Source organism: Ursus maritimus, unplaced genomic scaffold (assembly GCF_017311325.1).
Source record: "Ursus maritimus isolate PB19 unplaced genomic scaffold, ASM1731132v1 scaffold_2, whole genome shotgun sequence".
NCBI lineage: Eukaryota > Metazoa > Chordata > Mammalia > Carnivora > Ursidae > Ursus > Ursus maritimus.
Window position 1 is genome coordinate 7,028,493 of NW_024424452.1, and position 27,905 is coordinate 7,056,397.

The 27,905-nt window shown below is 46.6% G+C and overlaps 1 protein-coding gene across 8 annotated transcripts in view; it reads left to right on the forward strand.

Moving 5' to 3' along the window:
• LOC103670106 (zinc finger protein 3) overlaps positions 1-27,408 on the forward strand; it is a 61,448-nt gene extending 34,040 nt beyond the window's left edge. For 2 of the 8 annotated variants that reach the window (XM_008698401.2, XM_008698400.2), the window contains exons 2-4: positions 6,326-6,814; positions 7,451-7,640; positions 9,226-10,484. In XM_008698401.2, coding sequence (XP_008696623.1) covers positions 6,425-6,814; positions 7,451-7,640; positions 9,226-10,058 — 1,413 coding nt within the window. In that variant the 5' untranslated portion in view covers positions 6,326-6,424 and the 3' untranslated portion in view covers positions 10,059-10,484. Of the gene's footprint in view, positions 1-6,325; positions 6,815-7,450; positions 7,641-9,225; positions 10,485-16,300; positions 16,431-17,627; positions 17,749-19,818; positions 19,956-20,979; positions 21,072-21,342; positions 21,470-23,106 lie in introns of those variants that run through there. The other 6 variants (XM_008698499.2, XM_040634816.1, XM_040634817.1 and 3 more) reach the window with 6 other exon arrangements.
• The last annotated feature ends 497 nt before the right edge of the window (positions 27,409-27,905 follow it).

Sequence of the window (27,905 nt, forward strand, 5' to 3'; positions counted from 1 at the left end):
TGTTCTGTTATGTTTGCAATGGATCTTTTAGAAACTTTATTTCATTAAGCCAATATTCTGATAACTGTTGGGTGAGAGTCAGAAATTGTTCCTAGAGACAAAGCAGGCACCTTTTTAAAAAAATAATCGTAAAAGAAAAAGGCTTCATAACTTTTTAAAAATATCTGATGAACTCTAAGAATGGTCTGCTTCCACATCATAAGTATTGAAGCTAACAGCTAATGTATTTCTCTTTACTACCACTCCGTAATAGCATTTATCAAAGCTGCTTTGCCCCCCACTTCCCCATATTTTTTAATTTAAATGTTTTATTATACTTTATTATTTTTTAAAGATTTTATTTTATTTTTTTAAGATTTAATTATTTATGGGGCGCCTGGGTGGCACAGCAGTTAAGCGTCTGCCTTCAGCTCAGGGCGTGATCCCAGTGTTTTGGGATCGAGCCCCACATCAGGCTCCTCCGCTATGAGCCTGCTTCTTCCTCTCCCACTCCCCCTGCTTGTGTTCCCTCTCTCGCTGGCTGTCTCTATCTGTGTTAAATAAATAAAATAAAATCTTAAAAAAAAAAAAAAGATTTAATTATTTATTTTAGAAAGAGAGAGCACACACACATGGGGAGGGGCAGAAGGGGAGGGAGAGAATCTCAAACAGATTCCCTGCTGAGTGCAGAACCTGAGAGCTCTATTGCACAGCCCTGAGATCATGACCTGGGCCAAGATCAAGAGTTGGCTGCTTTTTTTTTTTTTAAAGATTTTATTTATTTATTTGACAGAGATAGAGACAGCCAGCGAGAGAGGGAACACACGCAGGGAGAGTGGGAGAGGAAGAAGCAGGCTCACAGCAGAGGAGCCTGATGTGGGGCTCGATCCCATAACGCCGGGATCACGCCCTGAGCTGAAGGCAGACGCTTAACTGCTGTGCCACCCAGGCGCCCCAAGAGTTGGCTGCTTAACTGAGTGAGCCACCCAGGTGCCCCCAAAGATTTTTTTTTTTTAAGTAATCTGTGTACACAATGTGGTCCTCGAACTCTCAACCCTGAAATCAAGAGTTGCATGCACTGCTGACTGAACCAGCCAGGCGCCCCTTAAATGTTTTAGTTCAGAATAGATTTCTAGGAAAGCTCAAGGGTAGTACAGAATTCCCATATGCCTCTTCTCCAGTTACTGTTAACTGCTTACATTACTGTGTGCATTTGTCACAACCAAGGAACCAACAGTGGTACATTACTATTAACTAAGCTCCACAATTTATTTGAATTTCACTAGTTTTTCCCTAATATCCTTTTTCCCTTCCAGGATCCCATCTAGGGTACCACATTATATTCGTCTTCAAGTCCACTTAGTGTTCCCTGGTCAGTGACAATTTCTCAGGTTTTCCTTGTTTTTAATGACCTTGATAGTTTTGAGAAGTACAGGTTAGGTATTCTCTAGAACGTCCCTCAATCTGGGTGTGGAGGAGGAAGGCCACAGATGTAATGTGCCTTTGTCATCATTATCATTAACCACGGTAATGTTAACCTTGGTGACCCGGCCGAGCTAGTGTTTGTCAGATTTCTGCACCGTAGTGCTTCCCTTCGACCCTTTTCCCTACTCTCCTTGTGGAAGTGAGTCCCTAAGTGCGGCCCACACGTCTGAGGTAGGGAGTGAAGTCCACCTTCTTGACAGAGGGGTATCTGCGTAAATAAGTTGGCATAATTCTGGATGGGAGATTTGTCTCTTCTCCTCTGTTTATTCAGTGTCCCCCCCCCCTTTTTTTTCACATGGTGTGGACTCAGAAATATTTATTTCACCTTTCGGGTTATGACTCAGTACTGTATTATTTTGTAGCGCACGTTGTTTCAGCTGTGATCATTGAACTGTTTGTCACTGCAGGACGCTCCAGGCTCATTTTGTATGCTCCCCAACCGAGAATCGACCATTTCTCCATTTTCTAGTAATTGTTATTGGAGAATGATATTTAGAAACCAAGATCTGGGCTCTGGGTGTGCTGATGGTGGGATGTCATTGCTTCTCAACCTTCACAGCAGACAGCTAGGAGATAAATGTCTGTACACTAATTCACGTGCACACACTTAGCTAATTCTGTATCCGCCTGCGTCTGGAGTAAAATAAGCATGAGTTTATGCTGCCATATTTGTTTAGCTTAAATTTGTACTGATATTTTTTTAAAGCCTGATTTTACAGTTTTTGCTCCATAAGGAGCCCCAAAGGTCCATATATCACATTCATTCTTTCCACAGATATTTGAGCCCCTGCAAAATACCAGGCATATTGTAGATACTTGGAAATAGCAGTGAAGAAAACAGATGAAAGCCCCTGCCCTCAAGAGTTGATGTACAGGAAAGAAACAGTTGGGGGGGTTTTTTGCTTGTTTGTTTGGGGTTTTTTTTGTTTGGTTGGTTTTGTTTTTTAAAGGGAAAGGGCACATGGCTGGCTCAGTCAGAAGACTTTGGGACTCTTGATCTTGGATCTGTGGCTTCAAGCTCATGTTAGGTGTAGAGATTACTTAAAAAAAACAATAAAATCTTAAAATTTTTTTTAATGAGAAAGAAAGGTAAAATATATAGAGATAAGTGATGTGGAGAAAAGAGTAGATTAGGAGCATAAGGAGTTCTGGGGTGAGGGAGGGGTGTGTGGTTTAAAAGACGGCGGCCGGGCAAGAGCATAGAGTACAGACCAGCCGTGTAGAGTCTGGAGGAAGCATTAGGCAGAGGGATAGCAGGGAACAGTGCGCTTGGGGTGGAATGAACGAGAGAGAGGTAGGAGATGAAATCAGAGACAACAGGGCTGAGACTTTGTGAGACCTTGTCCACCATTGTGATGACCTTGCCTTTTCCTCTGAGACACCGCCTTCAAAGGTATGAGGAGAGGAATGCTGTGATCTGACTTGTATTTTAACCGGATCACTCTGGCTGCCTGTTGGCAATAGACCAAGAGCCAAGGAAGCACTCAGAAGGCTCTTGCAGTACACGGGCCAAGAGGTGAGGGGCTGGGGTGGCAGTGTTGGAGGTGGTGAGAAGTGGTCGAACATTGGGTTTTTTGGCTGTAGAGCTCACAGGATTTGCTTACAAATTACATGTAGAATGTGAAGGAGGAGTCTGGGATAGCTAGGTTTTTGGGTCCAAGAAAACAGAATGATGGAGTTGCTGTAAACTGAGGTGAATAGCTGCGGGGGAAATGATGGGGACTGCGGTTTGGGGCATGTTAACCTTGAGGTGCCATTGGACGTGCTGGTGGCGACATCACGTAGTTGGTCGTCTGAGTCTAGAGTTCAGAAGAGAAGTCCAGGCTGGAGATAAGTTGGCGGTTGGGAGTATAGAGATGGTAATTCAAGCCGTGTGACTGGATGAATCTCCACGGAGAACGGACGCAGCAAGGATGAAGGGCGCCCGCACTTGGCCCTGCTCTCATTTGTGGTTTTGCAAACACATGAATATGAGCCGTGGGCAGCATCTAAGGGAAACTTTTTCTTCTTAAGGTTTTCTTTTTTCGAGTAACCTTTACACCAACGTGGGGCTCAAACCTAGAGATCAAGAGTCACACACTCTACCAGCTGAGCCGGCCAAGCTCCCCAACTTTTTCTGTAGCTGTCCCTGGGTACATGTTTTGCACAGGCAGTTATGTGATCTGTGGGTTCGGATATGCCCTTCTGGGAGCAGGTCCACTCCCTGTTGAATGCCACCTGTGTTACTACGTAACTCCTCGTGTCTTGCTGACTTTCCCAGGCTTGATCCCAGAAACTGAGCAGCGCAGACGGATTCCAGTGTCTTTCCTGTTGCAGAGATGCCCTTCTCTGGGTGGAGTGTGAAATTTTGTAACCAGTTACAAAAAAGTATTCCAGCACTGGGGAGACCTACTTCAGAGCATTTCAACTGAATGCCCCCGGCACCACTACATCTGTTATTTTGAGGTTATTTTAGCCTTGAGTGCTAGCGCCTTTATTTTAGGAAACGAGACAGTGTGCTCCTGTCCCGGCTCAGTTTTCAAGTTATCGTGAACTTGGGCGCTCCGGCAGCGGGTTGGGTGTGCAGGGCAGCATGAGGGAGTGGGCGGTGCTGATTCGGGTCCACCCTGTCAGGACACCTGTTGACATCTCATGGGATGCTTCAGAGTGGGGGCGGGCTGGAGGGGCGTCCCAAGTACTGGCATCCCTAGAATTCTGAACTAATAGCAGCTGGTAATTACTGCATTTCTCATAAAAGATTACATATTGAGGTTCTAGTCCTAGAATCCCATTTCAGTTATTTTCTTAAATTACCAGAATTGGCCACAAAAATAAGTGAAGGAGAACATTCATATAAAATAGATGTTTTTACTGTGTGTTTACTAAATGTGTGAAACTAAATAATACAAACGCTGGAACATGTACATTTGTGGCGGGGGGCTCTGCGTGGTCTTTGTCGTTTTCTCGGGGTTGTTCTGTTTTATTTTTGAAGACCATGAAGTTTGGGCATTAGTGGTAAACCCATTCTGTTTGGCTTTGAAGATATTCTGATTTTCTGATATAAAAGCAACAATACCCATTACAGAAAATTTGGGAAATGAAAAAAAGAATTTAAAACACTGCAGTCCTCTATAACCCAGCAGTATCACCGTTTGTGTTGTATCCTTTCCTTGGCTGTGAGTTTGGGGCCATATGTGAGACTTGGTATTCAGGTAATACAGCCAGATCTGTGAGAACCACATGAGCATTCGCAAGGGTTTTTTTTCATTTTTATTTTTTTCATACTCAAGTTTTTAAATGCCTTAGATTTAGATTATCTGTGACTCCTATTTTCTCATCTTCCGTAAGCCGTTTGTGCCTCCTTTTTATGGTCTCTACCCTTGTTATCAGCATAGGTTCACGTAACGTAAACCGCATAGGCTTTTATCTGTTTGGCTCTTTGTCGAGACTTCGCTGGAGTTTTCCTGCTCTCAGTTATCCACACTCAGAGTGGGACATCTATGTGACGTGACAGGTGTTGCTTACAGTTTGGAAACATGCTCGGGAAGGCCACTCACAAGCATGGAAGGTTAATTTATGCAGGTTTCTTTCAGAGTGATTTAACGAATGCTGATAATTATAGTCTGATTCTGACGTCTCTTTACTCGTTTATTTTCCATCTCCCACAAACTTGAAAGCTCCGTGGGGGCGGGAGTGCATCTGGCTTGCTCATCACTGCACTCCCAGTTCCAAGCCCATGACAGGTATTCAAGTAAATGTTGAGTGAATGGACTTCACTTTTTTGGTAAATGAAGAAAATAGAAGTAATTTATATTTACTACAGATGTTTTTGGTGTTCTCATGTATCAACTGACCGAAATATTTAGTATTTAATATTTAAAAGAAAAATACTTTTAAGCATTTTGCATTTGTATCATCTACTGTGGTTTAATTTTTTCCCCCTCAGTTCCTTCTCAGCAATAAATATCTCATCAAAATAAATACCTCTGTAAGAATATAGGTGACACCTAATCGCTGTCATTCTGCTTGTCTTTCTGTGAAACCTAAAGGTGAAGGACATTTAAAAACTTGCGTGTGCCCTACTTAAAAGTGGGTCAGGTGAAGCTCAAAATTACATCATTGGGGCATCTGGGTGGCTCAGTCAGTTAAATGTCCAGCTCTTGGTTTCAGCTCAGTTTATGACCTCAGGGTCATGGGATCAGCCTGGGTGGGGCTCTGAGCTCAATGCAGAGTCTGCTGGTCTCCCCCTTGCGCCCCACATGCTCACAGTCTGTCTCTCGAATAAATAAATAGGATCATTGAAAAATAGATTTTTAAAATTACATCATTAATTATACTCAATTATTTTAAAATATTCTAGTTAATTCCAACTTTCTAACATGATTCCTGGTTGTGCTGACTAGCCCCATCGTTTAGCTTTTTTTTTTTTTTTTTTTTTTTTTTGGTAAAGTAGGGGGTTTGTTGTGGGGCTTGTTGAACTCGTGACCCCTGAGATCAAGAGTCACGTGCTTTACTGACTGAGCCAACCATGCACCCTTGGCTAGCAAATTTTTCATAGGATTTAGACAGGCTGCATTTGGCCTGTAGATATCCTGTTGAAATCTCAGGAGTTGTAAGATTCTGAAACAGTTTTTGGAGCAAAGTTAATTTAGATTTAATTTTAAAAGTATGCCATTGTGCACTTTTTATTCGAGTGGACACAAAGTAAGGTTAAGTAGGATATCCTGAGCTGACTCCTGAATGATTTTGAACAGTAATTTTTATATGATAGATTTATGATGGCTGTAATATCCACAGTTTCTTGTGCTAAAGGTGTGGCTGTCAAGACCTAAAAAGCATCCTTTCTTTCTTTTTGTAATTTATGGTAACCATATTTTCTCAGGTTTAACGTGTAGCCCTAAAGAACGAGAAACCCAAAGGAACCAATATTTCTGCTCCACAGAGTCCCATCTCTAGTGAGGCTGTTTCTGGAATCTGTGTGATGACCAAGGTTTTGGGCATGGCTGCAGTTCGGGGCTCTCGGCCTCCACGGGAGAGGGGGCCTGTGGTGGTTAAAGATGAGGACGAAGAGGAAGGGCAGAGCCTGCCCAACCTGGAGGTGTTCCGCCAGCGCTTCCGGCAGTTTGGCTACCATGACACACCGGGTCCCCGGGAGGCCCTGAGCCAGCTCCGGGTGCTCTGCTGCGAGTGGCTGAGGCCCGAGATCCACACCAAGGAGCAGATCCTGGAGCTGCTGGTGCTGGAGCAGTTCCTGACCATCCTGCCCCAGGAGCTCCAGGCCTGGGTGCAGGAGCACTGCCCACAGAGCGCTGAAGAGGCCGTCACTCTCCTAGAAGATCTGGAGCAAGAACTGGACGAGCCAGGACAGCAGGTAGGCTGGGAAGACCTTCTGTGCTGTGAGGCTGGGAGTAGAGCACTCTGTGCAAGACTGGGTTTATCCATCCAGTGCGAGGGGCTGAATGGAAGTTTCTGCAGACTTAGATCATGTTTCCTCCTGTTTTTCTTCTCCTGTCCAGTATTGATCTTTAGCTGTGGGAATTGAGTGAGATGGATGTGTTTCTGTTCTTTTCCCTGGCGGTTGTACATTAGGTCTCCTGAGGCTTTCTTTCCTTCCGCAGTTGCCCCTTGAACAGCACAGGGCTAGGGTTGTCAACCCCTCCCCCCCCAGCACACGTGCATTTGAAAATCCCAATATAACTTTTGACTCCCCCAAAGCTTAACTTCTCAGTGGCCTACTGTTGACCAGAAGCCTTACCAGTAACGTAGTCAATTAACACTTATTTTGTATGTTCTGTATGTTATATATCATGTTCTTATAATAAAGTAAGCTAGAGAAAGGAAAACATTAAGAAAGCCATAAAGAAGAGAAAATACATTTACTGTATTGTATGCAGCTTTAAAAAATATGTGTGTCAGTGGACCTGCGTAGTTCAGACCCATGTTCAGGGGTCACCTGTAGTCCTGAGGTGAGCTGTGCACAAACCCCACCATTCCTGATTGTCTCTAGGTCTCATCTCCTCCAAATGAACAGAGGCAGGTGTGGGAGAAGAGGTCCTCTTCAGAAACAGCCAAGTTTCCAAGCAGCACGCAGCCCCAGTCTGTGGAGACCAGTCACAGATGCGAAGGTTGGGAGCCCTTATACATCCAGGAGACTGGGGAAGAGCAGGATTTCACTCCAGAGCTGAGAAAGAGTCATGGTAGGGACTGTCTGTCATGCTGTGTGCTTGGTGCCCCAGGCCTTTGTGGTGGAAGAAACAGAGTAATTCTGATTACTGGTTGTGAGGCAGTCCCCCTAGACCGACTTGCCTGGTCTGGCTGCTTAGGCAGGATGAGTGCCTGAGTGCCTTTCCTCCCAAGTGCGTCTCAGCCAGCGTCCTAGCATGGGGACATGACGTACTCTTAAAAGGTTTGTCAGAGTGAGTTTAAAAAAGGGACTGTTTAGGGACACCTGGGTGACTCAGTCGTTTAGGCATCTCGGGTCATGATCCCAGGGTGGTGGGATCGAGCCCCGCATCGGGCTCCCTGATCAGTGGAGAGCCTGCTTCTCCCTCTGCGTGCTGCTCCCCCTGCTTGTGCTCACTCTCTCTCTCTCTCTCTCTCTCTCTGTCTCTCTGACAAATAAAATCTTAAAAAAAAAAAAAAATGGTGGGGGGACTGTTCACAGAGGTGTGACAGGTTGAACGAACCAGTGAAAGATGATGCTTGTTCATTTGTTAATGACTGAGTGAAGAACCTGTGAAAATCAGCGTTGGATTATGCAGAAATGGTCCCAGGTAAATTCTTTTCAGCTTCTGCCTCATAAGGTTATTTAAAATTCTTCGCTTCTTAATTGAGTTACTTCTTTCCCACATATAGTTCATGGCAACTTGAAGGAAAGTCTGTACGTGTAGCCGAGTGATTGCTCATCACCGAGAGTGAAAGGGACTTTTATCTGTTGCTGCCGGCAGCAGCGGGAAGAAAGAGATGGTTGAGGGGAGAGAGCGCCAGGGACCAGGGAAGGGGCTGAGAGGAAAGTACCTTGTTGACGGAGGCTTCTGTACTCATTGGGGGGGGGGGGCGACAGGTCTCAGGGAGCCCCTAGTTCAGTGTGGATTTCTCTGACTCCCCTTTCCATGTATGTGGATGGGTTAGATGGACTTTAAGTGTGGCTGCTTAGTGCAGTGCTCTAGAAAAGATAGATGGCTTCAGTCTGGTTTAAGCAGTATTTAGAACTAAAAGAATGGTGGGAAGGTCATTGTAGGTTACATGCTGGGAATCAAACCCTCCTGGGAGGTGAGCACTTTGATTTAAATTAATAACGATCTGGGACTAGCTTGGTCATACGTGGACTGAATGTCCTCTTTTGTTACTTTTATATTCCACTTCTGTGAGAATGTGGATTTCGTGAGTTTGCCACTAGCCTTGTCTCCCTTAATTACCCTTTTATTTTCCTGAATCAACTTTGAGCATTCGGTAATATTTCTTCCTTGTTTCCTTCTGCCTGAGCGCCACCCAGCTCCTTTGCTGCTGTCCCGGGAGGCTTGGTTTTGCCTTCCTGCCCTCCTTATATGAAGTTCTTCTCCTGGCGGCGAAAGCTGTGTACTCTTCCTCGTCATAGCTGCTGCTGAGGGCTGGTGAAGGCCTCGTACCGTAAACTAGATCTACTTGTGTCAGTGTGATGCTGTGACCTCTGAGCGGTACCTGGTCACCATCCATGTCAGCTGACGTTTCTGTCTCTCCTTCAACAGCTTCTCCTTAGAACACAAAACAACTGACCTGCGCTTATTCTGCTTCTCGTTTCAGATCGTAACTCGAACACTCAGAATGCGGAATCAACAAATAAGCAGAAAAGTTCTGAAGAATCTCAGGAACTCAAAAGGGCTGATATTCCCATGATTACTGCCAGTAAATGTGAGGCCAGGTTAGAAAGGCAATGGGTAAACCTTGAAAAGGAAAGAGCAGCCAAAACGCCCGTCCTAGACAAAGGTTCCAAGAAAGGCAGAGAATTGATTCCTGCTAAACCTGCCCCAGGGGAGAGGCGTTACATATGTGCCGAGTGTGGAAAAGCCTTTAGCAATAGCTCAAATCTTACCAAACACCGGCGAACACACACTGGGGAGAAACCCTATGTCTGCACCAAATGTGGGAAGGCTTTCAGCCACAGTTCAAACCTCACCCTTCATTACAGAACACACTTGGTGGACCGGCCCTACGACTGTAAGTGTGGGAAAGCCTTTGGTCAGAGCTCAGACCTCCTTAAACATCAGCGAATGCACACTGAAGAGGCGCCTTACCAGTGTAAAGATTGTGGAAAAGCTTTCAGTGGGAAAGGCAGCCTCATCCGACACTATCGGACACACACTGGGGAGAAACCTTACCAGTGTAATGAGTGTGGGAAGAGCTTTAGTCAGCACGCAGGGCTTAGTTCTCACCAGAGGCTCCACACTGGAGAGAAGCCATATAAATGTAAGGAGTGTGGGAAAGCCTTCAACCACAGCTCAAACTTTAATAAACATCACAGAATCCATACGGGGGAGAAGCCCTATTGGTGTAATCACTGTGGAAAAACCTTCTGTAGTAAGTCAAATCTTTCCAAACATCAGAGAGTCCACACTGGGGAGGGAGAAGTGTTTTAACCCATCAAGTGATGCTCTCTGGGTGGCTTTGTTTCTATTAAACTGTAGCCCATGGATGCTAGGGAGAAGCCCAGTAATCGCAATATAAACTCTAGTCATAGCTTTTGTTTCACTCGACATCAAGGGGTGCCTGAGGAGTGGGTGCTCAGTGGTGGCACAGTGGCAAGGAGGTGCTGGGGGGTGGCGGAGCGCTCCTCACTGGCCAGTCCGCCTGGGGTGCGGTCCCCTCACCACGCGTTGGGTCCCATAAGCCAGGCTGGCACTGCCTTTTGTATAGTTAAACCGAGTATATCCAGTATAATTAAGGAAGAAACACTGAAACTGTTTAACTGTTTTAACACATATTCAAGAAGTACGATTTGTAAAGAATTGAGCCACATTGGGACAATTTCATCTGATTCAGAATAAACTTAGAACATCTTGTAATGATGCTTCAGGACTGTTAAATGGTATGTTGGTTATTGAACACTCTTCTCAAGAGAGGAGACTATTCCTACTGGTTTTAGCTTTGGGGAGATTTGGATTTGGGGTAATGAGAGCTTTTTGTGCTTGTGAGGCGTGTATTGGGGAATTGGGGTACAGCGTATAGCGTAGCTGCATCTTGGTCTACGTAGTGCTTTTTTTCTTCTTTCTGCATATAGAACACATCATGGAAAACATTTGTCAGCCTCGTGTGCATTTTGGTTGTGTATATCCTGTCTCTGCCACACTGTGAGAGTCTGACTCTGAAATTTCCTTTTAAACTCCACAACTCAGTAATACCCAACATGATTCCTTTAAGACCATCCTGTCTGTTCCCTGACTGTAGTCAGGTGAGATCTTTGCATGGTCTCCAAGCAAGAAAAGTTTACTATCCTACAGCAAGGGGGGAGGGCAATGCGTTTGTTAGGCCAGAGGGTTTTGGAGAATTTGGGGCTCGAGGTACTCGAGCATACCTCCCCAGATGTCCCATGCATCAGGATCCCAGTCTTTCCCAATCAGGGCCCAGAATTTGGGGATAAATGACTTGGCAAGTCTTTGCATTTAGCTGTCTCTGCGGTTCTGCCACGCTCAGAATAAACCTGTCCTGGTTTTCAGGCCAGCCTGCTCTTGCTGCAGAAGATGGGGATCTCTTTAATCCCGTCTGTGGGCGACTTTGGCTTTCACAACATGCCCTGAAATGAGAGTTGGCTGAACTAAGCCTATAATTTTCTTTCTTCAAAGCTTGAGAGAGAAACTGCAGTCCTTGTAATTGCCACTGTCCCAATAATGTTTCAAGTTCTAGGACTACTGCAGAAGCTGATGCTTGCCCTTCTGCCTGAACCGCAGCTGTCGTAACTGGTGGGAATCTTCATAATGGCCGTGGTAGAGCATGCCAGAAGTTACCACTACCGCATTCGTTACCGGGCTCCTCTCATTAACCATCAGACCAGCCGGTGACCTGTTCCAGAATCCCATCCTGAGGGCTCGGTTTCTAGGGCCACTTCCAGTACCAACTGTTGCAGTTTGGATTTCCCGTAAGACAGCCTGCGACAAGGGCTTGAGGGCAGATAGTTTATTTAGGGAGATGACTCCAGGAAGCCAGGTGTGAGGGAGCAGGAAAGGAGGGGAGGAAAAAAGCCAGTAATGGGTGCACTGTTGAGCTGGTGGCTTCTGTAGACAACTAGTACTTGAATCTGGGGACCTTCACAGAGCAACATAACGAATGGGAGAAACTGGTATACCTGAGCTCTGCTCCAGTCCCAGTCCCACCTGTGGTTAGGAGGCAGTGCCTCCTTAGCTCCAGGAGAGCGGTTGAGAACCGCTGGTAGACTGGGAAGAAACTCCCCAGGGGGCTTTGAGGCTGTCTTGGCCTGAAGATGCTTGTGGGAACCCTTCCCCCCATATCACCCATATACACATGTTTGCACACATGGAAACAAACGTACAGGACTTAAATTTGGATTCTAGATCACCTTTGGGGCATACTTACACTAAAAAAATTATTCAGTGTTTATCTGAAATTCAAATGTAACTGGGCATCCTGTATCTTGCAGTCCTACCCCTGGCCCTTGGGGGCAGGACTGCTTCCACCCCCTTGGTTTCCCCAAATGTGGCGATCTGATGAATTGAGGGGACTCACACTAGTAACTTGTATATTTGTGGATGAGTTGGCAGCTTTGTGCATCCCAGGAAATATGCTGTGACTTTATAAATTCTAGAATAACCTCTAAGTGCTAGCCTGGAAATCAGGGCCGCAGCTCTTCCCTGGCAGCCCACCTCCAGAATTCTGTCTGGTGGACATCGTCCGCTACTGGGAGATAGATGTGTCTGATCTATCTTGAGACGGGAAATAACACATAGCGTTTCCACATTTCTGTGTAATGGCTTAATTTTACTCCATCTAGTCTATCAATAGTGACTTGCGTATAGTCCAAGTACATGATTCGAAAACATGATTCTAGATGAATAAGCCAATTTTGACTCTTATTACTACATTTGTAGTAATATCAGAGCCAATATATGTTCACACTTCATTTTTTTTCAACTTTTTAAATTATAAAATATACAACAAAATTTACCATGTTATACACCTTAAAATATATATAATTTATTAAAGATGTATAAACTTTATACCAAGCTAATAGAAAATATCTCATTTTAGGGGCACCTGGGTGTTTCAGTCGGTTGGGTGTCTGCCTTCAGCTCGGGTCATGATCCCAGGGTTCTGGGATCAAGTCCAGCATTGGGCTCCTTGCTCAGTGGGGAGCCTGCTTCTCCCTCTGCCTGCTGCTCCCCCTGCTTGTGCTCGCTCTCTCCCTGACAAAAATAAAATCTTTTTAAAAATTGAACGAAAGAAATAAAATTTAAAAATAAATGAGCTCACGGCCAGAGTTGTGAAAATTTGAACATCAAAGAGAATATTGGCTGAGGCTGATTGTCATATACTTAGTCTAAAAAGGCAGTCTCCAATGATTAACAAAGAGAAGTTGGTATAGAGTATTCTGAAAGAATGGCCATTGGAAGCTCTTTAAGAATGAGAAGTAATTCTGTTGAGTCTTGTTATTCAAACACATTGGTATTATGGACTACTTTACAATATTGACGAGGACAGAAATTAATAAATACATTGATGAGGAAGTATTTTCTGATTCAAAGGAAATAGTAGTAAAAAGATGCTAAGTTTTGATTTTGAGTTAGACAAAGCTGTGTAAAATATCCAAATACAAATTTAAGTCTCCTTGAGAACTTTATGGTTTCACTAACATGAAAGAATAGCAGATCCCAGAAGGTCCCAAAGTCACTAAAGTTACATTTCTTAGGATCCTGTCAAATCAAAGAATTAACAGGAGAAGTGTACCTAACGTAAAGCTTATCACCGCGGGTGTGAGCTGCAGAATTCTATCAGCAGAAAGAAAAATTTGAACACATGTATGGCTTGAAATGAGGGAAGTGAGCTAAAATATCATTCCCCTTAATTTCAACAAGGACAGTTTCAGTGGAGATAGGGTTGCCAGATTAAATGCAGGATGACCTGTTAAATTTTAATTTTAGGTGAACAATGAATAATTTTTAATAAAATGTCTCATGCCGTATCTGGGGGCATAGTTTGTATATAATTGAGGACATACTGGAGGTAAACAAAGAATTCCATAAATATTTACTTGCTTATTTATCAGTCATCACACAGTTGTTATTATCAGGCAGTGTTCTAGATTCTGGAGGATTTCATTGCTATATAAGACAGTGTCCCTGCTCTCAGAGACTAGTGGGGGCTGGAGGAGAGGGAATACTGACAATGAGAAGTAGACAGATACAAAAAATAATTCCAGTCACTAATATTGGAGTATTTTTTAAAGTCTATTTTCTTTTTTTTAAGATTTATTTTTATTTGGGGGGGAGGGGCAGACAGTGAGGAGAGGGAGAATCCCAAGCAGACTCCCCGCTGAGCATGGAGCCCAACGTGGGGCTCAATCTCACGACTGGGATCATGACTGAGCTAACACCAAGAGCTGATGCTGAACTGACCGAGCCGACCAGATGCCCAGAATTTTGGAATATTTTTTAAAAGGTTAGAAAATCATATTTTCGGGGGCGCCTGGGTGGCACAGCGGTTAAGCGTCTGCCTTCGGCTCAGGGCGTTATCCCGGCGTTATGGGATCGAGTCCCACATCAGGCTCCTCTGCTGGGAGCCTGCCTTCTTCCTCTCCCACTCCCCCTGCGTGTGTTCCCTCTCTCACTGGCTGTCTCTATCTCTGTCGAATAAATAAATAAAATCTTTAAAAAAAAAAAAAAGAAAGAAAATCATATTTTCAAGTGTTTTCTGGGTGCTGATTTGAGAGGCTTTTCTCAATAGATGGGTATTACTTATTACTAAGGTATTAAATCTATCGCTACTTTTGCTTTTGCTTTTTAAAATTTCCTTCCTTTAAAAAAAAAAAAAAGATTTTAAAGTAAGCTTTATGCCCAATGCGGGGCTTACATTCAGAACCCTGAGATCAAGAGTTGCATGCTCTAGCGACTGAACCAGCCAGGCACTGCTCTACTTTTGCTTTTATAGACATAAATGTTGAAAAATCCTGCTCACATAAATGAGTATAGTGATAGCAATGTTGATTTTATATGGCAAATCACACTGTCATCTATCAACAGAAATGGTTTTGTCCTCTGCCTTTACTGGAGGGAAGTATTAGGAAACCACTGGAATCACAAAGGATTTGTTCACCTAATCCTTATTGGTAGCAATATTTCAAATGAGTCCTTTTGTTTGGTACCCCAAAAGTTTTGACATCCTGGGGCAATACACTGCTATAAGTTTTGGGTTTGAGAAACCTATCTTCCATCAGGAGGGAAGACGGCCGTGAAGGAGGGCACCCTGGCCAAGGGAGCAATTTTAAAGGTGTACAGGTAGAAAATATAAGGCTCTGGGCAATTGATTCGCTCAAAACTAGCTGTCTACACAGACACTCTGAGAATATTTGTGTTCTCCATCCCCCATTCCTACCTGCCAGGTTGCTCATACTTTGTCTGAAGACTGCTATAGTCTGACCTGAGACCGCAGTGAGGCCCCCAGTGCCCTCCCTTCTATTGACTTTTGGTAAGGCTTTTTTTTCATTATTATTTTTTGTGTGTGTGTTTTGTTTTGGTGGGGGGTGGGTATTGAGTTTCCTGAGTGGCTTGACTATGCCACGTATTTGCTCAAATTCTCACTGTGGTCTGGAAGGACTGGAGATGGGTCAGGCACCCGCCATCTCAGGCCGCCCTCAAGGTGTATTAGTGACTTGTGCATTGTTCTGTCCTGCCTCCAGGTCTTTGTCCTGGCTGTTCCCTCTGGGGCCTGCAACACTTCTGGAAAGTCTCCTTTCCTAGCACTTTACATATTTTACTGGAATTGGTCATTTAAATTACTGTGCTTAGCCTGCCGTCACCGGACAGTGAGGTCTGTTGCATTCGCACAGCTGACTGTGGGCGCCGTAAATATGGGATACAGTGGAAACTGGGATCAAATGGGAGGCAGGGCTGGAAGGGGAGCCAGGAGGGCCCCCGTTACTCAGGATATCACGAGATTTCATTCTGTATGTGACCTGGAAGGATCTGATTCCGGCACTTACAGGGTTCCTCCTGTGAGGACATAAAAGTGGGCGAACCACGGAAGCCTCCTCCTCCTCCCCTCAAGCATTTCACACATTCGGCTCCGGGAGGCTTAAGTGGGGGGCTCGCCCGTTTTCTTCGGGTGCATCGGTAACTTCCCCGACTTTCCTCTCTCATCGCCTGTACAGGTTTTGTCCTCACGGGAACTCTCTGATGGGCTGGAATGTTCTCTTCGGATTTTAATTTAAAGGGGGCATTTTTACATGAAACAAACAAAAACTTGGCTTATCTGAAAATTTCAAATAAAGGCGAATTTTTTCTATTGATGAACCCTTCAAAAGTCTTCCTTTTTGCTGCGGGTCGGCTCGGGACCCGGGTCGCTCTGGCAAGATGAGCTCTCCTATGCCCTGGACGACCGGCGGGGAAGCTCCGCCGCCCAGCCGCCCCGCCACCCGGTGTGCGGCGCCCGAGCATGCGCTCTGAGGCCAAAGGACGAGGCGCTTCGCCTGGCCCGGCCATCAGGGGGCGCGGCGGCGGGCGGGAGCGCCAGGGCCGGCGTTGGCGTTGGCGTCGGCGCGGGAGCCGCGCGGCCTAGGCCCCGAGTCAGCGAATCACCGAGAGGTGAACACCTCCAATGTTCCTAGAGAGAACAAGTGGGCGTGGGGGCTACGGGGCTGGGCTGGGTAGTGAAAAGGACCGACCCGGAAGCGAAATAGAGAGGACTTCCGTTCTTTGTTCTGTCCCGGTGTGTGGGTCTGTGACAGGGTCCAACAGGGCCTGGTCCGTGTCCGGCCCCCCAAATCTCCCGTGCCTGCCCCCAGGGTGAGTCCGGCCGTCCCCGGGGCTCGCGGTGAGACGGAGGCTGTGGCCGCCGGGGAAAGGGGTGGTGTCCGCGCCGCTGCGGCCCGCGGGGTCCCCAGGCCCGCCCGGAGCAGGGTCCCGGGAGGCGACGCTCCCTCCCACGCAGCCGGTCCCCGACTCCGCTTCCCCGGGACCTTCCTCCTCCAAACGGGGCCCTGCCAGGAGGGGAGGAAGGGGCTCCGGTTCTGGGCTTGTGACTTGGCCCAGCTCGAGCACTTAAAAGTTCCAGTATGGCTGTAAACGGGCCCCTCTCTTTAGAACAGCTCATGACAGCTCCCCTAACTTCTTAATTCTCCCAAACGCTTTTATTTGGTGTTAACACAGTTATTCGCGCCAGTGGCCGGAGAGGTCTCTTCGTACTTTGCCGGGCCTGAGATCTGAGGAGGGGGAGTTCAACGAAGTGTTCGCAGTTGGAACTAGGTCGGGGGTGGGGGGTGTGCGCAAACTTAGATTCCGGGAATAAGCCTGCTGGCGCTCAGTAAATCGAGTCTCTTACGGGGAATGGTACAGCTGTGTCTGGCTCCCGCTTTCAGTTGTGTTAGATCCCTGATTTGATCCGCTTTTGAAGTGGGATTGAACGCAGATGGATGTTTACGGGCTAAATGGCATTCGTAAACTCCAGGAGAGGATAAGCGGGCTAATGAACCCGAAATATATGAAATAATGAGAGGAGCTAGAGGTATTTATCCTCAAGAAGAGAAGTTTGTGAGCAGTGGGCGTCATTTGGTTTACAAGTGTTTGAGGAACAATTGTGTGGAAGGGGAAGATTCTATTCTTGAAGCTCCATAGGGCAGGGCGCGAGGCCTCTGTAAGGTGAAGGTCCAAGGGGATAGATAGATTTTCGCCTTAGCAACCGAAGATCTCTCTGATTGTGAAGATCTGCAGCAATAGACCGTCTCCGTGCTGAAGTTGAGAGTTTCTTGCAAGTTAGCTGTCAGACCACTGGGAACTTGAGAAGGCATTTCATCCACATGGGTGGGAGGTTGACCGGGAGAACCTTCAGTTGCCTTTCAGCTCTCCAGGGGTGCAACACAGATACCAGTTGTGTCTTAATTCTGTTGATTAGTGTATGTTTTCTTTTTTTCCCCTTATCTCTATCTGAGTAGAAATGAAGTTGACGTGAATATTTTTAATTCCCCCCTCCCCTTAATCATACAGCGCTGGCAGCACCTTAAGTTAGAATTCCCAGGAACTTGCACAGAGGCTTCCAAATTCCTGATAATTGCTACTCTGGTCTTATAGGACTTCACTCCAAAGAAGGAAGGAAAGATTCCAGCAGGTAAAGCTTTCTCTGACTCGTTCTCACTGCCAGGTCATCCTTGTCAATCCCCAGGAGCAGCTTCAGGGAGAGGCGTTGGCAGGGGAGCAGGGAAGGGCCCTGCCTGGACCTGAAGCTGTGGGGGCACAATGGAGATTTTTCTTTCTATGAGAAACATTGTGTACTGATGCAGACACTGGGGACTTGTTCTCAACAATATGCCTTTGAGTTCCAGCTTCGGTTAACCCAGCTGTGAGGAGGGAGGCTTGCTTTTTCTCCTCTGGAGTCAGAACCTCTGAGTTTCCTTTCCAAAGAGAGTCTGGACCAAGAGCTGATTTGTTGGCAGTGTCTGCTTATAAACAGTCCTGGAATCGTCACATTGGTTGATAGGAACAAAGGATGGTTGGCTCTGAGACAGAGTTGGAGGGACCCAGCGAGGAGGGCACTGGTGGCAATAGGGTGTGTCACCTTGATTGCCACTGGGCCTGGCTCACGCCTCATGCAGTGCCTTTCTCTGTGTAAAGGCACTGGTAGTGGGCATTCTGTACCCCCTTGTTGCCCAAACACTAGAGTTCTGTGAACTCGAAAAGGCCCCTCCCCTTTTTATGCTTTATGTGAATGCAACGGTCTATAATGATGAACTTAAATATCTTTCACGTTCTTTTCAGTAGTGCCTTGCAATGTAGTGACACTCAACAGTTTGTCACACGAGCAAATAAATAAAGAGGGGGGTAGACAAAGTCCAGGGGTTTTTTTCTTTGCTCTTGCCTAAGAGTAAGAAAGCTCTGGTGGCTGCTTCGTCTATTCTTGGTCTGTTGATTCCTGTCACAGCGTGCAAGTGTGAAGTAGAAACTTCTACTTGAGATCCAAACCTTAGTCTAGATACTCAACGTTCTGTTTTTTTCACTAGACCCACAGAGAACAGACCTCTCTTGATTGTCATGGCAACTGGGGAATGGGGATGTCAGTAGGGATAAAAATGGAGTAATACGTAATCTTACGTTTTTTAAAAAAAGTGTTGGTCCCTGCGTTAGGGACTTATATTCTGATCCAAGGAAATGTATTAGGAGAAAAGGGAAGTAGAAAGAAGGCTGGCTGCTACCTTCTCCGTGATGGGCCAGGCCTCTAGATCTGGTGAGGCCATTCACCTGCGCCCTGCGGTGACACTGCACGAGGACCACAGAAGGGGCCCCCGTCCCTCCGTAACATCCTGCCTTTGGCTGAGCCTGGAAGCAGACAGCTGTCTTAGAAAGGGGAGGAAGGATTTATCTAACTTAATTACTAGATCTGAGCTATTTGCCCTAGTTCTGGGTGTCAGCTCTTATTTCCCTAGGGTTTTTTAAATGAGAGACTGAGAACTCATGGAAAGTTTCTCTTGATCTCTGCTGTTGGGTGCTGTTTTGTGACCTCTTTTCCTTAAAGGATAACACCTAGATTTAATATAACAGCTAGAAACCTAATAAATTTTTTTCTTTTACTAGTTCTGATGTTCATGAGGCTTTTTAAAAGAAAACCTGTAAATAGGAGCACCTGGGTGACTCAGTCAGTTAAGCTTCTGACTCTCAATCTCAGCTCAGGTCTTGATCTAAGGGTCGTGAGTTCACGCCCCATATTGGAGCCCAGCATGGAGCCTACTTTGAAATAAATAAGTAAATAAAAAATCTGTAAACAGTTAGCTTTATGCACTATCCCAAGCATTCTTAAAAGTTGATACAATACATACACATTTTGCAAATCTATGTGTAGATACTTTTTCGTTTTATTGCTTTTTACTTTCAGTTGTTGCTTAGTATTTCATTCTGTTAGTATCATTATTTGGCACCAGTGTTCCACGTCTTTTGTTGTTATAAATATCACTCAGTCTGTTGTGGGAGCCAAAGGGGGGATATTGTCTAGGAACAGGGGCCCTTTCTGTGGTGCTCATGGAATCTCATCACAGGGTACGTGTTTAACAGGATCTAGAAGACCTGTCCTGGTTACTAACTGCAAATGCTTCTCTCAGGGGGTTGGGTTTTGTGTGTGTGTTTTGTTGTTGTTGTTGTTGTTGTTGTTTTTTAATAAATCATTGAACCTTGAACTTTGCTTCTGCAGTGCTTGCTCATTCTCATTCAGAACCTGCTCCCTGCTGAGTCTGCCCTAGTAGACCAGAGACCCAGAGCTTCTAGCCCCGCCCATGGAAACTCAGGCTGATTGCGTATCTCAGGAACCTCAGGCTCTGCTTGAGAGTGGTAAGAAATAGGAATTCGTTTATTCTTTTATTCAGGCATTCAGCAGTCGTGCTGCATGTCTCATTCACCGGAAACCAGGCTAACCACTGGAATCCAGATGTGGCTAAGACACAGTCTTTCCCACTCAGTGGCTTACAGCCTAGTGGAAAAGCTGACTGAAGCCAATCATGAACGTACAGCTTGGTAGCCTTTATAGCTGAGGCGTCTGTGAAGGGCCATTGGGACCTCATGCAGGATTAAGGAAACCGTGACAATCACAGAAATCCAGGCGCTTGGTAGCAGCCGACCTCCTAGTGCTATTTTGTGTTCTTCAGGAGCATGCGCTTAGGGGAGGCCCTTGGGAAATCACTTTGTAGGTCACAGGCGAAAGGATGAAGCCACTGAAGTATTTGTATTTTGCTGTCATCGACTGCGCCACCGACTTTGACGCCAGTGGCAGTTGAAAGGGTATGCTTATCAGGAAAGAGCATTTAAGGATCTCTTTGTCCCCGTGGTTGCACGCAGTCTCGTGTCTCTAGGGATTTAGAGTCTCTAAGGGACAGATACGTTAACTTAAGAATGACAGAAGAAAAGATGTGATCAAGCACAGAAACAGGAATCATTTCTAGTGTTTAGATTTGACGCGGGGGTGAAGAGAAGAGTGGGCATTGTGTTGTTCCGCTGGGGGTGGGTGAGGCTGCTGGTTTCCTCTGGTCTAAGAGACCTTTGTGCATGAGTTTGAGTTCAGAGATGTGGAGAGGGTGGAAGGGATGCGAGCAGGAATGTCTGCGTTGCTCGCCAAGCTTGGAAGAAAGGACCAGAAGGTGCTGATCACTAACGGGGACCTGCGCCAGGTTCCCGGAGAGTGCAGTGACTGGACAGGAAGGGACCTGGGGCAGGTGGAGAGCGGGATCAGCAGGGCTTTGGACGGCTCACCTCAAGAGGGAGTGGGTCCTAGGTTGTTCCAGGACCCGGTGAGTTTTCTGTGGGTTGGGAGGCCAGAGAGCAGATGGGTTCACTCATGGACCCTTTTATTGTCCTCCAGCTCTTCCTTCCTCGAAAGTTCCTGCATTTTCCGACAAGGACAGCCTGGGGGATGAGATGTTGGCAGCTGCTCTCCTAAAGGCCAAGTCCCAGGTGAGCTGTGGTTCCCTTTATCCTTCTTCTCTCACTTCCCATTTCACGGAAACGTTTGTGCCATGACTTCATCAGTGCCCTGAGCCGTGATTCCCTCCGTCAGGAACGTGGTCCTTTCCTGCTGAATAGCAGACCCCTCTCTTCCTCGCCATAACCTCCTTTCCCCCACCTCTTAGATACTCCTTATTCATCCTCATCCCCAGTTATTACTTTTGGTACTGCCGGTCCCATCCCTCACCCTGAAATTGCATGCAAGACCATGTTGTTTCAGGAGTTGGTGACGTTTGAGGATGTGGCTGTGTACTTCATCCGGAAGGAGTGGAAGCGTTTGGAGCCTGCTCAGAGGGACCTCTATAGGGATGTGATGCTGGAGAATTACGGGAATGTGTTCTCGCTGGGTAAGGAGTTAACGCTTTCTCAGTGAAACTCCCTTGGCGTTTCTTTGTTTCCTTGTTGGCTAGTGACACTTGAGTCACAAAATGATCAGCTAAGGATTGACGTAGTCTCAGAAAATTCTAACAACAATAATAGTAACTCCTGCTTGTGCAGTAATTGGCAGTTTATAAAGAGCCTTCCTGTACATTCTCTCGTGGGAACCTCCCAGTAACACAGTAATAGAGGTCGCTGGTATTCTTCTTGTGTTCTCGGTGAGGAAAGAGAAGTCAGAGGTCTTCGGTGCTTCACGGGTGGTCCTGCAGCCAGTGAGTAGCAGGACTCGAGCCCTGGTCTCTCAGCTCCAGGTCTGCTGCTTTTTTCCATGTGATTCCTAATGTATAATTTAGAGCCTTTTCCAACTGCATTCTGGAACTCCTCCTCCTTCCCTTCTCTGTTGTACCACCTCCCTCCTCAAGGGAACTGTTGTTTTGTTCAGGGCTCGTGCAGCTGCGGCGCCTGCAGAAGTTTCCGCTTGTTTCAGAGAGCAACTGGCGTCTTTAACCTTTAGTTTGTGGACTGTTAATTCCTTGTCTGTCACGCAGTGTCAGTGAGAACATTGTCTGGGCAGTCGGGGGTGTCTCCCTCACTCCCACTGGAGACTCCCTGCACATGCCCTTGCTGGCCCTGCAAATCCTGGGTGCGGAGTTGAGCTCTGGGACCACTTGGTATGAGCAGGATAAACCTTGTCCCATGGGCAGGATTTCCATTTCTGAATTCGGACGCGATCTTTGGGCTGCATTGAAAGGAAGAGCTGAGGGCCCTGGGTTTGAAGGGAACTGAGAACGGAAAGTTCCTGAGAGGTGCCTGTTCAGGTGAGGGAGAAACAGCTGTTTGTGTCTCTAACACTCATTGCCTTGTCTTCTTAAAATATTGGCAAACTAAAAATGCTAACTGTCTAGACCCTTTCCACTCATTCTCTCTGCCCAAAGCTCCCTTTGAAAACCCCAAAGCAGTGAAAATAAGGAAGTCAGACAAGAAGATGATTTATGTATCCTCAGATCTTAGCTCAGCCTTTGAGGACTAGGGCCCAGAGGCGGACTGAGCTCCGTCTTTTGCCTGTTTCCATGGGTTTGGCATGTGTGGCCTACGGGTAGGATTGTTCTTTTCACCTGGGGCTGTGGCGGTCACTGTGGCCTCCCCGTGTCACTTCTTCCTGCTCTGCGACCGTTCCCGTCACCTTCTGTGCTTACTTGCTTATGTTTCTTCTCCCCTGTCTTCTGGAAGCCACCATCTCCCCACTTGCATTTCCAGTCTCTGACCTCTGTAAGGATTTTGTCATTTCATTAAACAGCATGTTCTTTCTCCTGGTTTTGGTTCCCCACCCCTGCCCGGTCTGTCTTGCTCTGCTCCCATCTCCAGCCTTCTCTAGGCTTCCAGCTCTTTTCGCTTTGATTTTGCTTTCTGCCTTTCTCCTTCCTTATTTTGTCGACGCAGCTCTCTCAGCGTGCTTCAGCTGCCCCCGGCCCGGGCAGGTCTGCACGCAGACGAGAGGCATGTGCTTTTAGCCCCGTGAACATCCTTCTTGTAATTATCCTGTCCTCTGGTTTTGATCCTTTCTTCCACAAGGAACAAGTGATGTTTGTATTTTGTATTGTGCCAGATGGTGAGACCAGACCTGAGCATGGTCAAGAAATTTCCGAAGATACAGGATCACATGGGGTGCTGTTGGGAAGATTCCAAAAGGATATTTCTCAGGGTCTTAAATTTGAAGATACCTATGAACAAGAAGTCGGTCTAAAGCGGCAGCTGGGGAACTCCTCTGGAGAAAGATTGAGTAGGAAGATACAAGATTTTGGTCAAGTGACAGATGAGGAAAAGCTAACCCCTGTGGGAGAGAGAAGTAAGAAATACAGTGATTTTGGGAACAGCTTCACTGTGAGTTCTAACCTTATTTCACACCAGAGACTTCCTGTGGGAGACAGACCCCATAAGTGTGATGAATGTAGCAAGAGCTTTAATCGAACTTCAGACCTTATTCAGCACCAGAGAATCCACACTGGGGAGAAACCCTATGAATGTAGCGAGTGTGGGAAGGCCTTCAGCCAGAGCTCCCATCTTATTCAGCATCAGAGGATCCACACTGGAGAGAAACCTTACGAATGTAACGATTGTGGGAAGACGTTCAGCTGCAGCTCTGCCCTCATTCTGCATCGAAGGATCCACACTGGGGAGAAGCCCTATGAATGTAATGAATGTGGGAAAACCTTTAGCTGGAGCTCCACCCTGACTCATCACCAGAGAATCCACACTGGAGAGAAACCGTATGCTTGTAACGAATGTGGGAAGGCCTTCAGTAGGAGCTCCACCCTCATCCATCACCAGAGAATCCACACTGGAGAGAAGCCCTATGAATGTAACGAGTGTGGGAAGGCCTTCAGCCAGAGCTCCCACCTCTATCAGCACCAGAGAATCCACACTGGAGAGAAGCCCTATGAATGTATGGAATGTGGAGGAAAGTTTACCTACAGTTCAGGCCTTATTCAGCATCAAAGAATCCACACGGGGGAGAATCCCTATGAATGTAGCGAGTGTGGGAAAGCATTTAGGTATAGCTCAGCTCTTGTTCGCCATCAGAGAATTCACACTGGAGAGAAGCCTTTGAATGTAATGGGAATGAGCAAAAGTTCGCTCAGAGTCCCTGCTGAACTAAATCTCAGAGAGTCTACCTGAGGGAGAGCCACACGCCTGTTTCCCTCGCTTCCTCTGAGTCTAAAGCGCTCCTGCCTTACTGTATAAGTACGAACATCTTAGACCGTGTCCCTTCCGACTCAAACCCTTCGCTTCAGAGGACGGGGCAAATTGGGGAAGTCATGCTGGCACACCCTCGTGGCGAGCCACCCGGTCAGTTTCCCCAGGAATGACCCAGGAGGCCAGCGGCAGGTTATGTGCTGGGAATACGAGGGAAGCTCTGGGACCAGTCACCTTCCATTTTGGAAGGGAGTTTGCACTAGACCATTTCTCTCACACCAGAGGAGCCTTTCTTTCCAAGGTGGGGAATGGAAGCACAGTAGGAATAAAGTTCCAAGGATTCCTCTAGTTGGAGTCGGTATAGTCCGCACAGAAGGCAGTGGAAGGAATGTTGGGAGTCCTGCTATTAGCTAAGAAGGGGACATGGCGGCTGTGTTTCAAAGCCACTGGTCCTCATCCAGCTTTAAGTTTTGATAAGGAATGTGCTATTTTTTGTTGTTGTTGTTCCATGACTTCATTAATTATGGAAGTTCGGTGCTGAGGGATTTATTATTTTATTGGGGGGGACCCCACGAGGTTTTCTGTGGTAACTATTTTGGGGGGCTCGTGGAGCAGCAAGCCCGTTTCCAAGAGCAGAGAGGCAGTTTTGTTGGAGAACTCCTTGTCCTTCCCATTGTGATAGGTCTCATTGGGAAATCCAGCTGATAATCAGGAAGTCTCCCAGGGAGAGGATCAAAAGCATTGAGCATTGGCCTGCTTCCTATCCTCCTCTCTCCCTGTTCTCTCCCCACTCCTGCGTTGAAAAGTGGTTTAATCCAAACCCCCAGTTGCTAAGAATAGAATGCTTTTAAGGAGCCCACTCAGCTTGCCCTGCTCTCTGTCACCTATGACCTGTGACCTCTGGCCCCAGCAGCCAGACCTCTTGTGACCCCACCTCTGACTTCAGCAGCCACGTATGAATGCAGAGAAAGAGCAAAGCCCAGAGAAGGGAGTGTCTGGCCTGACCTGGGTGCCGGGCTCCTGCTGGGTTAGGGTGGAGCTCCTGAGTTTTCCCAGCTGAAGGGACGGTCCTGCGTTACATTTTCCCAGTCCTGCTCCTGTAGCATCAATGACGTGCACTATTAAACAGAGTAGTTTTTTAGAAGGAGAGATTGCGTGTGTTTTTGTGCAGGAGCCAAATTTCTTTCAATTAAAATAGGAAACCGTGACTATAACTGGAATCTTTAAAATTTAATCTTTAAGATTTTTTTTTACAGAGAACTATTTTTTTTTCACACGCGTATGACCTCTCACTGTCAAGACTCTGTCGTAGTCCTCTAGATACTGCCACAGACTCTCAGTCACGGACACAGTTGCTCCCACTCATACCCACGCATCGGAGTGCGTGTGCGGCGTGCGTGTGTGGTACGATACTTACGACCAGCAACCCAAACCAGAAAGGTGTTCCTGGGTGTGTGGGGCCCCTGACAAGCGTGTACTTGGGTTTTGGGTCGCAGTGGGCATATGGAGGTTTCCTGTTCGGGCCCTTGGTGGGAGGAGGTTCCAGTCATGGAGAAGATGGGGGAAATGTCTGGAACTGGCCTCTGAACAATCTCGGAGCATATGTTGTGATTGACCACCTAATATGTTTTCGATTTCTTAAAGCTATAATGAAACTCATTCTTCTGGCTCTTTGAGATTCACCACATACGTACAGATTGACTTTGTGTCTCAAAGTGTAGGCCATGAACTATCCATGTTAGAATCACTAGGCTGCTTGTTAGTAATGCAGGTTTCTGAACCCCCAAATCAGACCTATCAAATAATTTCTGAGGTTAGAGCCTAAAAATTTACACTGACAAGGAAGAGCTAGTAATGGAATAGAGAATATTTCTGGAGGGAGATGAGCAAGGTCTTGTAAAGTATTGTGTGTTTTAGAGGAGTTTCCAGGCAGGATCGTTGGAGGGGGGCCTGAGCATGGCCACTGATGTGGAGGTCAGATTGTGCAGCTTGGGGAAAGACCCCTGAACAGGGAAAACTTGTAGGTGAGGGATAGTCACTACACAGGAAGGATCAACCACTTCTCTACCCACAGCTGAACTCCCCCCACCCCACAAAGACTGCATGACTCCCTCCTTCAGAGCATCTCCGTGAGACCTGGGAATGATCTGGACCATTGCATGAAAATTATATTTATTTTTTAGATATCTTTGAAGCTACCATAGCATCTTATTCATCTGGTTTTCCTGATTATTCCTATTTCCCATCATGATTCCTCTTTTCTCAGTCCCTGCATATTCCTGAATGTTGGGTCATGATACCAGTTTGTCTCTTTCTTTACCATTATCCTTGGAACCACTTACTCCTGTGGTCTCAACTAGTATCTATGCAAGTAAGTTTTAAATCTGCACCTGTGGTACTAGTCTCTCCCAAGTTCCAGTCTTGGGTCTTTGGCAGACTGCTGGGCATTTGAACTTGGACCTCTAAAAGTTTCAAGTTAGGTGTTTCAAACCAGATACATCTTTCCCATAAACTGCCGCCTCTCAAAATTTCTGTAAACTCAGGGTCAGACCTTCCGAGTTTTCTTCGGTAATTCTCATCCTACATCTGACCAGCGTCAAGTCCTGGGCAGGTTCAGTAGGCACGGAGTGGAGAGAGATTTTTGTCGGAGGGGAGGGTTTCGGAGTTGAGGTCGTGGGGGAGGTGGGATTTCCATGTGGCGGTAATAATGGTAGCTGACACATGGCCTGTCCTCCGCCTGGCCCTCTTCCAAGTGGGTTTCAGATCTTAAGTCATGTAATCCTCACAGCCAGCTGTGTGTGAGGCGGGTGTCAGTATTAACCCCGTCTGACAGATCACGCCATTGAACTTGCCAGGTGAGACATGACCATGAGATCAGAGAATGGAAGACCCTGGGTTGCTCTACTTGGCGGGAGGCTGGACCCCGCGGCCTGGACGGCTCCCATGTGAGGTGGGGAGGCATGTGTGAAGAGTGACCCTCGCCCAAGCGATCGCCTTGCCCTGTCCCTTAGATTACACAACTTCGTCGTTCCTCTTTGCTTCCGTCGCTGCTAAGCCTAGAGTTCAGGTCCTTACTACTACTCCCCCGGGTTGTATGAATAGTCTCTTCATGGATTGTTCTTTTTATTTTCTCTCAATCTCCCCAAAGCACAGCACCCATCTTGTCCCTCCTTCAGTGGCTTCTCCCTTCTTACAAGAATAAAATTTGAACTCAGTCGTATAGTCCGGGCTTTCCTCGAGCTGGTCTCTGCATATGTGCACAGCCGTATCCCCGACTGCTCCTCTTCACACTTAGAGGAGCCAGATTTGTGAAAAACCAGTGCTGGTCAGTAGTGAGGGTGGTAAAAATATATTTCATTCAGTATGTTTGCAATAGAGGAAAAGAGACCTCTGTATAGAACTGGGCTCATGTCTGAATATAGCTGCTCAAGTGGGAATTTACAGCCGAGGGGCAAGGTAGGGGTCACGGGATGGAAAATTTCTAAGAGAGAAAAAAAAAAAAAAAAAAAAAACCCATGGGGTTAAGAAGGGTTTTGGTTAAACTGACCTAACAGGATTCTTGCTGAAGATGGGCCGGGTGAGCAGATCCCGCCCTGGGGTGACAGTGGGGGATGAGGGACTGTTGGTAAACTGACTTGTCACCGTTCTTGCTAAAACTCGATTTTATGAGCAAATGCGCAGATGGGCCTGGGAGAAGTTTCAGGACCCTGA